The 9,177-nt window shown below is 49.6% G+C and overlaps 1 protein-coding gene across 1 annotated transcript in view; it reads right to left on the bottom strand.

Moving 5' to 3' along the window:
* COL27A1 (collagen, type XXVII, alpha 1) overlaps positions 1-9,177 on the bottom strand; it is a gene marked incomplete at its 5' end in the record, with an annotated part of 45,804 nt that overhangs the window by 18,856 nt on the left and 17,771 nt on the right. Inside the window, 3 exons of the mRNA XM_010138721.1 lie at positions 1,362-1,415; positions 1,723-1,776; positions 3,287-3,394. Coding sequence (XP_010137023.1) covers positions 1,362-1,415; positions 1,723-1,776; positions 3,287-3,394 — 216 coding nt within the window. The remainder of the gene's footprint in view (positions 1-1,361; positions 1,416-1,722; positions 1,777-3,286; positions 3,395-9,177) is intronic.

Raw genomic sequence — 9,177 nt, 5'->3', positions numbered from 1 at the left:
AATGCTGCTGAAGTCTGGAAGAGCAAGAGGTGCAGCTCGGGAAGTGGATGGGGCAGAGTTTGAAAAGCTGGGGGTGGAGAGGAAATTCATCAAGGCAACAATGGAGGTGTGGAGCAGCAGGAACATCTCCAACTGCTCCTCCACAGATGTGTTTCAGCAGCAGGAAATGAGAGAAAAAGCAGCTTGACCATAATTCATACCCAAAGTGGAATTTCTGAGACACGTGAATGTCTTAGTGGAACATAACAGTTCACCCTGCCCCACCAACTGCTGGCCACTGGCACAGAGAACCGCTGCTGCTCACGGAGTCTCCAGGCAAAGCACAGAGAACATGAACAGTGTGTCCTGACACCCAAGAGCCTGAGCTGCAAGGACACACTCAAAGAGAAGCCCTTCGGATCTCTGTCCCATGAACTCTCTTCCAAGCACTGGAGCTCCTGCTTGCCCACGTACAGCTGTGATCACACCTGCGTGCAGAGGGGAAGCCCAAAGTTCTCTTGGCGATGGGGAGTAGAAACTGAGCGAAATGAGTTCACGCATCTTTCGTCTTCCTGGGAACCCCACGACTGACTAGTCCCAACTACCGTCACTTTCCTTCCCACACTGAGGGAGGGAGCACTGCTGCGCTACGGAAGGCACGTGTGGGTTCCATCGGTGAGTACAGCCAATGCCGGCTGCGCCGTCCTTGGAGTGCAGAGCAGCCAGCTCCGCCGACAGGAAACCATTAAAGCGTGAGTCACCTCTCCAGCCTGAACTGGTTATGGCCGTGCTGACTCAGCAAAAGGGGAAAAACACAAGGGGAATGCCGCTGTGGGAAGAGGGCTCTGACTCAAGGCAGCTGTGGTGAGGGGGCTCAGCGAGGGCTGGGAGGGGGGACAAGTGAGGTAAGGGGGCGGCAGGAGGCAAGGAAAATGGAACAAGGGCAATGGAGAGGAGACCAGGTCCGCCTCGCTTACAACACACTATGGGCTGATTTAAGCACGGGTGGGCAGCTGGCTGGCCATCAGCTCGTTTGTGCAGGGTGTTATCTGGACTTGTTCACAGAAAGCTACTAGACTGATTCCTTCTGGCTTGGAGATTGAACAGAGTTTCTGCGGATACAGGAAAAACACGTCCCCAGCCACCAAGTGACTGAAAAGCATACGCTAGTGGCACAGGGGACCCAGCACTGGTTTGCAGAAGTAAAGCCGCTGCAGGAGTTATGTAGGTGGCCGTGGTGCAGAGGAGGCACATCTGCCTCTGCCGCAGGTAGAGGAGGAGAGCGCAGATGCGTGGCTGTTACGGCAGCAGGGCGATTGTCTCCACATCAGCTCAGCTTCCGTGCCAATGGAAGATGAGATGGTTAAACTCTGCAAGCTCACCTTCTCCCCCTTTGGCCCTGGTGGTCCAATTGGTCCTGGTGGTCCTGCATGTCCCTGTGGAGAACAGACAGCGCATGAGGAGACAAGAAAGAGCTGTTTGACTGAAGGTCTTCCCTGGTTTCATACCAGACCTCACAAGCTCTGTGTTGTGCATCCCAGCTTCAGAGGGACACATGGGTCATGGCACAGATGAACCGAACACATCTGGAGAAGTTGTGGTGGTACGAATGGAGACTAGAGAAAGGACTGAACTCAAGATCAGAAATAAATCATAGTTTAAGAACAATTTTGCATCCTGGAGTGGCATTTTTGCTGCATTTGAGAACTGACAGAAGCTGGAGGATGCAAATAGAATCCTTACCTGGTAACCCTTTAAGCCAGGTTCCCCTTGAACACCCATCCTTCCTGGAGCACCCTGGAGAAGGAAGCACAGAGAACACCATGAGAGTAGCCAGTGGGTATTACCCCAGAAGAAGAGGATGCACTGAGCTATGCAAAGGACCTAAGCAGCACCTCATCAGTGTGGCCAGTGCTGAGCTTTGCTGCAGCCATCTGAAAGGCTCTTGCTTGGCTTTAACCTCTTGCACACGGAGAGTGATGCTGGGAGTCCATTCCATGCCTTTACTAGCCTAGAGCACTAGGTTCCCCACCTCACTCAGAATTGCTTCCAGAAATGACTGCACAGTGTGTGCTCTTTATCTGCCCTTCTGGACGTCTTTATATCCGCATTAGTTTGTGCTAGGAGTCTGCCAGCAAGACCGTTCTCATGCATGACCTAATCCTAAGCTGCTGGGAGGAAACCTTTCAGTGTGGGTTCTGAGGCCAAGGAAGGAGTTTTGTGGGTCCTGATGAGGGCACTGCAAAAGCTGGTTACTGCCTCTTTAGCAGACCGAACAAAGGGGTTTAAATCAGATCATCAGATTAGAGTGAATCGCAAACTTTCCATATAATCCCATCCAGCGTGGAGGAAAGCCCTCTCTGCAAGAGAGAGACATGTTCGGTCCCATAGAGTGCTGCTCCCGTACTGCTTTGCTTCCTTGTGAAATAACCCACGGAGGCTTTGCCAAAGAATATGAAGGCAGGATACATGGGGAGGCCGTAATTTTTCGTGCAGGAAAACACTATCAGCAGATCCGTTACTCCATCAGTCATTTGCTACTGTTCTGAAACAGCACCGTGATTTGCGGTTTGTAAATAACTCCTGCTTTTTCCCTAAGTTCTACCAAATATAGTGCAAGAAGTTTCCTTACCAGCCTGTAGTGCACGAGGGGGGACTCGTTACTTATTGCTGCTGTCCCAATGCATTTGTCTCCTGTGCCTAAAGCAAATTAACTTTCTTTTCCCTCCACCATACTGTCGATGTTCTCTCTGAAAGCCTCACCTTCAGTCCCCAACTCACACCCCTTCCCATGCTGTATTTTTTCTTGCCACAAGCGTTTTAGATAAGTAGATAAAGAGTGGGTGTGGAAACGGGGCAGAAGTCCAAGGCAGAGGTCCTTAAAACAACACAGTTTGTCTTGGAAGCAGCTCTTGCCATGAGTGTGCAGTCTCAAAGGGAAAGATCTTAGCAAAAAATAGCTTATATCGGCTCACTCCCTGCTCAAGAAAAATCCCCGACATTTCAGCCCACCTGGGGAGCTGTGAAGAACCGCCACGATGCAATGCGAGCTGGATTCATGGGGCACCAGCGCAACCATCACTGTGCTGCTCAGAGCAGGCGTTAAGCTGTTTTGGTCAGCTGAACCCATCTAACATCATTTTGCTTCCTGTGTTCTGAAGTGTCTGTTGGGGTCTCTGCTTCATTCATCCATTCATTCATTCATTCATTCATTCATTCATTCGTTCATTCATTCGTTCAGCTCTGTGCCCATCCTGTAGTCACGTTTCTGCTTGTTGTGTGCAACCATTTGCAGAGCTCTTCTCACCATAGGTCCCAGGGTACCTCGGGATCCTTTGGGGCCTTGGTTCCCCTTCGGCCCCTCCTTCCCTGGAGATCCTGTCTCGCCGAGCTGCCCCTGGTAGCCCTTGCTGCCCTGCAGAACAAAAGCACTGACGTTAATGTAGGGCAAAACTGCTTCTCCAGATAGATATCAAAGATGAGCAAAGAACGGGCGATCCAGAGGAGGAGACATTATCAACAGGAGATATTCCTACCTTCTGGCCAGGCTTGCCCTTTTCCCCCTGTTTTCCTGGTTTCCCTTCTGGTCCCTAGGAGAGCAAAAAAAGCTGTTGGAACGGGAAAGCAACAAAGTCCTGTCTCATCCCAACCAGCCACTTCCAGGCCACTTCCCTGGTACACTCAACCCTGACAGTGTCCTTACACATATATCTTTTTCTCACGGGAGCCAACAAGGAGGCTGGGAAGCCATGCAGGTCAGGCCACAATTCACGGATACCAAGGCTGGAGTATGGCTGAGTTTATGCTTGAGCTGCTCCCACACTCGGAGCAGAAGGAAACTCATTGCTTAAGCCTGGAAAGATCTCTGTGCCCAGGTGACTACAGGGCAACACGGTGGTATTTTTTCATCTTCAGATTACGTGTCAAAGACAGGCAGGTGATGGAAAACTGCCATCTGATGTGTCCGTCCTCAAGGATGCAAAAGAGGGATCTCACAAGTGCTCCTTGAAGACAGCACCCACTGAACTGAGAAACAGCACCTACCCAGCCACTGCCACAGAAAGGGCTGAGGCGTGGAAACCCACTTCCCTGGGCCCCCAGAAAGCGTCTGGCTGCAGACAGAGCTGCCATTGGTGCAGCATCACGGAGCTGTGTCTTTCACCATCAGCTACGGCTCTGGATCAAGCAATACTTGTTACATGCTTTTGGGATACCGGCAGCGGAACCATTGCCTCGACAGCAATTCTCTTTTTCTTCACCTTGTACAACCAGGCAGTAGCTTAATTTTCTCTCTACCTGCCACATGCAGCTTCCTGCTCACAGCACAACCTTCCCTCTGTTTGTAGTACTATTACTGCCACACACAGCACATCAACATCCCAACGTATGATCAGGCATCTAGAAACAGAGCGGGACGCAAACTCCAGGTAGGAGCCGCAGCAACGAGAGACAGAGACGCTGGGCTGCCTCGCGCACCTCGCGCGGGTGCCTCGCAGGCAGCAGAACCCGCCGCCCCTCCTTGTGGAAACGAGCTGCGGGGAGGGTAAGTAAGTACAGCAGACGCTCCTCAGGGAGCTCGTTTTCTCAGTGTTCGGCCCCGTTGGCTGCGAGGCAGACAACATATCTTGGATTTGACAGAAAGAAGCGAAAGTATCACTGAAGAAATAACTCATGCTTTCTTGGCAACCACAACGAACTTTTCAACAGCATCTATGCGCCCGCACGGCATCTCTCCCTCTGCTCTCCCGCTGCCTGGTTCAGAAAGTGTAATTTTCACCATTGTCGGTGTTACTGTCTCAGCCGAACAAAAGCAACCTGTATCGGAGGGTTTTCAGCCTGATCTGAAACACGGGCCTCGTAAACGCCCGCTCTTAACACAAAGGAGCAATTCAGCTTTATTGTTACCCTAAGGAATCATGCCAGGTCCTTGCTTCCCCAAAGGGAACAGCTCCAAATTCAAACATCTCACGAGCCCACCTTGCCAGCGCTGTTAGAGCTCCACAGAGGACAGGTCCCTGCTGAAGGGTTCCTGTTCTGTTGACTCTTCCCTGCTGCTCACGGGTTTTGTTTGCTATTTTTTGCTTCTGTTTTCTAAGAGATCACTTTCGGAATTACTTTCCCACAGATGCTGAGCAGCCACAATACATGATGGATTGTGGGTGCCAAGCCTCCGGCATCACCCACATGATTTACGCTTTGACGGGAGTACAGAGAAATCCTTACCAAGGAAAGCATCAGCCTGGGAAGCGGCCGTCCCCATCCAGCTCTGCAGCTAGCTCACCGCTGGACCCGCTACCGGGGCCCTCAACCTCCCCACGTATCGGTCGTGATGTGTGTGGTGAAGCAGCAATAACGCTGCCAGACCCTGTTCTGCAGCAATGCCGTGATGCTTAATGACTTGAAAATTTGGAGAGTGAATAGTGGAATCACTCACTAAAGTTTACAGTCAAAACAAGATGTGAGTGAACACAGACGCGAGCGGGATTTCTAATTAGTTGGGTAGTGCTTTTTCATCAGTCTCCCCGGACTGTGCGCTAAGATCTTTTGGAAGCTCGGGCAGGAGAGAGGTTTCTTGCAAATGTGAGAACGCCCATTTTAAGCTAAATCTGTTCCTGACCCTAGTGCTGGCCAAGGCCTTGATCTTCTCCAGCAGAGTCGTTTTGCACGCTCAGACGTGCTCCTGAATCGCTGCGCTGTAACAGCTCTCGAAACAAACACTTCCGTGTTACGGTTCCACCCCCAGGATGAGGATGTGTGACGCTGTCTGTAAAAAATGCAGACACTGAAGAGATGCACCCTTCTGTCACTGCGCGGGCAGACGGACTCACGGGGGAGGCCACAAGCAGCTCCCAGCTCTTCAGAAGAGTTTGCAGGACAGCTTGGTTTCCCCCACCTGGACACATCTCCTGTGGAAGCAACGAAGCTTGCTTCTACCCTGCGCTGGGAAATGTCTTTGCTTTTCAAGAAGACATCTGAGAAGCGAAATTTCCACACTGCTCCAAAGATCTGCCAGCATTCAAGTTCATGCTTGTACCCACAATCATGAAGTACAGACACAGAGTTAGGGTCATCTGGGACAGGGGAAAAAACTAAACATAAACCCAGCTTCGACACTCCATTTTGACATTCCAAGCCCTGCTCACCAAAGTAAGCTTGGTCCACAGAAGACTGTTCATTCTGGGTGTCCAGTTTCTCTGGGTTCCCTCAGCTTGTCTTTCCCTGTTGGTGGAGTCCGAACACAGATACGGGCTCCAGTAAACTCCCTGTACTGGCTTTTCCTCTTAGGATGCATTATCCTCATTGAGCAGGGATGTTCATCTACGCCATGAGGCTCTCCTGGGCCCTCCAGCTGAGGTGCGGCTCCTTCTTTATTGCTGGATAAAAAAAAATTGGCAGCATCTCTAACTCTTGTCAGTGATAGTGAGACCAGCTGTCACTTCCAGTAAACCACAGCGATCTTTCTTCGAGCCTCCCTTTTAAAAGCCAGTTAAAAGCTTTGCTGGTATAAATAAAAAATGGGTCAAACTGTGCTGGCGACACCATCAGCAGAGACGTGGCTTGGATCTTGCAGCCTAAGACATCTTCTTGAAGGCAGTAAGCTCCAGCAGCACAGGGTATGTCTGTGCTTTACCAGCATGCTTTCCAGGACTTTGGCCAGCAGAGCGTGGCTGGTGAGCGGGAAGCCTACCACATGGCTGATGTTCTTGGATGTGCTTTCTCCAACTGCGCAAGAATGAACGCCCAGATGAATTTAGGGGCAGTTCAACACTTGCCTGGGGTTCCCAGATATGGGATCTCTCTACTTGTAATGTTCCAGATGTGGTTGATGTTTGTTCTCAGGGTTTGCACAGTTCCCAGAAATCACCTCACTGTAACATGCCACACATTACACAGGCGATTACCCAACAATAACTTTGGTAGCCTTCGGAAAAGGTCGGAGCTTTTTGCTCTCCATCGGTCAGGGGGGTGGAAAACTCAGGGCCAGAACAAGGGGAAAAAAACCAAAAGGTCTAAAAATAAAATTCAACGAGATTGTAACTTCATCCAGGATCTCCAGAGTCCGTCAGCAATCCAGCATCTTTTGGTGCCTCTATCACTGCAACACGAAGTTCTGAGGGTTCCTACTCTCTTTCGCAGAGACAGTAACGAGGGGCAGAAAATGTACAAAAGCCTATACATAAGTATAATTAATTCCAAGTTCTTTCTGCTGGATTCAGATCAGCTGGGTTAGTGTGCCAAGGCATTAAACACTTGATGCTTTTATTCTTGGGGTTTGCACACGTTTTGTTGTATGTTTTGGGTTATTGGTTTGCTGAGAAAACAAATCTTCTCTCCAAACTTCTTCCATGAGTGTGGTTATATTTAAATGGTGCTTTCTCTTTACACACTGCACTCTTCACTAGAGCAGCGCATCAGCACCTCCAGCAGATGATGGTATTTGCGAGCAGGGACAGTGGAAAGCAGCGGTTTTACAAAGTCATGTACCTTCAGGTATACCAAAATATCCAAGGAAAGCAAAACCCAATCATCTTTGTTCTAGCACGTTTAAAATTTCATTACCAGCTTCAGTAAGGACCCAAGTTTCTACTTTTTTTTTTAAGCTTGGCCTTAGATATTCCCCTAAGGGAAAAGCTGGATGTTTTATTTTCCAACGCTATTTGCAGGAAAAAAAGAGAAAAGAGGCTTTCAGCTGCTGATGGCCTTGGCAGCAAAGTCAGGTCTCTTGCACGGCACAGCAGTAACGTTTACTGGGAGCAAATGAATGAGCAGCCCAGCTTTAAATTCTCAAGACATCAACAGTTGAAATCTGTTACGACAACAACATCCAGCAAAACAAAATGAGGAAGTTGAATGAACTGCAGAGAGATATGCCCCAAACGGAGCCAAACAACAAACAGCGTTCAAACCCAGAGCCGAACTTCCCCCCCATTCGGTGATGCTCTGCTACAGGCGCTAGAGCCAGGGAAGTGGTTACCGAGACGTGACTCACCGTCCTGGTTTGTCTCAAGGGGGGCTGTGGCTTTTGGTGCTTCAGAGACAGAAGTGTTTCTGCTTGCACGGCACCGGGGGGAAGCTCTCCGAGGGCACAGTACTGGGGAGACAGCTTCCCAAAGCCTGCCTCGGGCAGCTCCAGGATTACTCAGGACTGTTGTGGAGCAGGAAAATGTTTTCAAATTCTTTTGGATGTCACCGAGTGAATGCCTGAGGTCACTCCTCCCTACCAGAAAGGTGGGAAGAAATGGAAGAACCTGGATGCAGCCACTGAGTGAAGAAAAGAAAGTGCTAACAGTGATGGGGAAAAAAAAAGGTGGTAATTTGAGGCACCGAACATAGAAAGGGCAGAAAAGCTAAAGCAGCAATGAAGGTAGGAAGCATGGAACATAAGATGACCACGTCCATATTGTCTAAGGCCCAGCCAGTGAGCTCATTTAAAGGGAAATGAAAAAGCCCCATATCATTTCCTACTGCTCAGCAACATCTCCATATGAGAACCTCTACTTAATATGCTTTGATCGAGAGAAGCCTTCCCCCATGGAGGACAGTTCACAAGCACTCAGGAAATTAGCGGGATTATTGGGGTCGGGCATTTGAAGACATAAATGTTTCATATTTATAAGAAACACATTTCATAATCACTCTGCCTTGCAGTAGTTTGGAAGGGGAGGAGACAGAGTAGCAGCTCCTGAATGAGTATGGAGGAAGAAGAAAGACTCAGCTGTTCTTGCGCAGAAAGACCTGATTGTGCTGCGAGGTTCAGAGGGCTTCACTGGGATCACTGGAAATAATGGGCTCGTGGCCTGCTTGTGGACACCCGAGCGGTGAGTGCAGGTAGAGCTGCCTGGCTGAATTCAGAGGAAAAGAAAGTTGGGGAAATCCTATAAAAAGGTCTTGAATGGAAGCACTACGGCTAGCATCACTATGACTTTCCTCTCAGCTGAGTTCTTCAGCTTGAAATGTGGAATCCAAACCACAACCTTATATCCCAAACTCTCTGCTTTAGTGCAAATTCTTATCTGCGTGCAGATGGGGCTCTGAAATATGCCACTTCGGGCTTTGTGGATGAGGAGTTCAATTTAACTTCGTTTTTCCAAGCAGTCACAGTGTGAGGCAGCAAAGAGCAGCACTGTGTGCTCGGAGCTGGTCTGGTTTGGTGTGAGAGCCCTGAACTGCCATCAGTTTGTTGTTTCTGTGAAACCC

This window comes from Buceros rhinoceros, unplaced genomic scaffold, assembly GCF_000710305.1.
Source record: "Buceros rhinoceros silvestris isolate BGI_N320 unplaced genomic scaffold, ASM71030v1 scaffold44596, whole genome shotgun sequence".
Classification (NCBI taxonomy): domain Eukaryota; kingdom Metazoa; phylum Chordata; class Aves; order Bucerotiformes; family Bucerotidae; genus Buceros; species Buceros rhinoceros.
The sequence above is the reverse complement of the archived record's forward strand: the minus strand, read 5'-3'. Positions and strand labels throughout refer to the sequence as shown.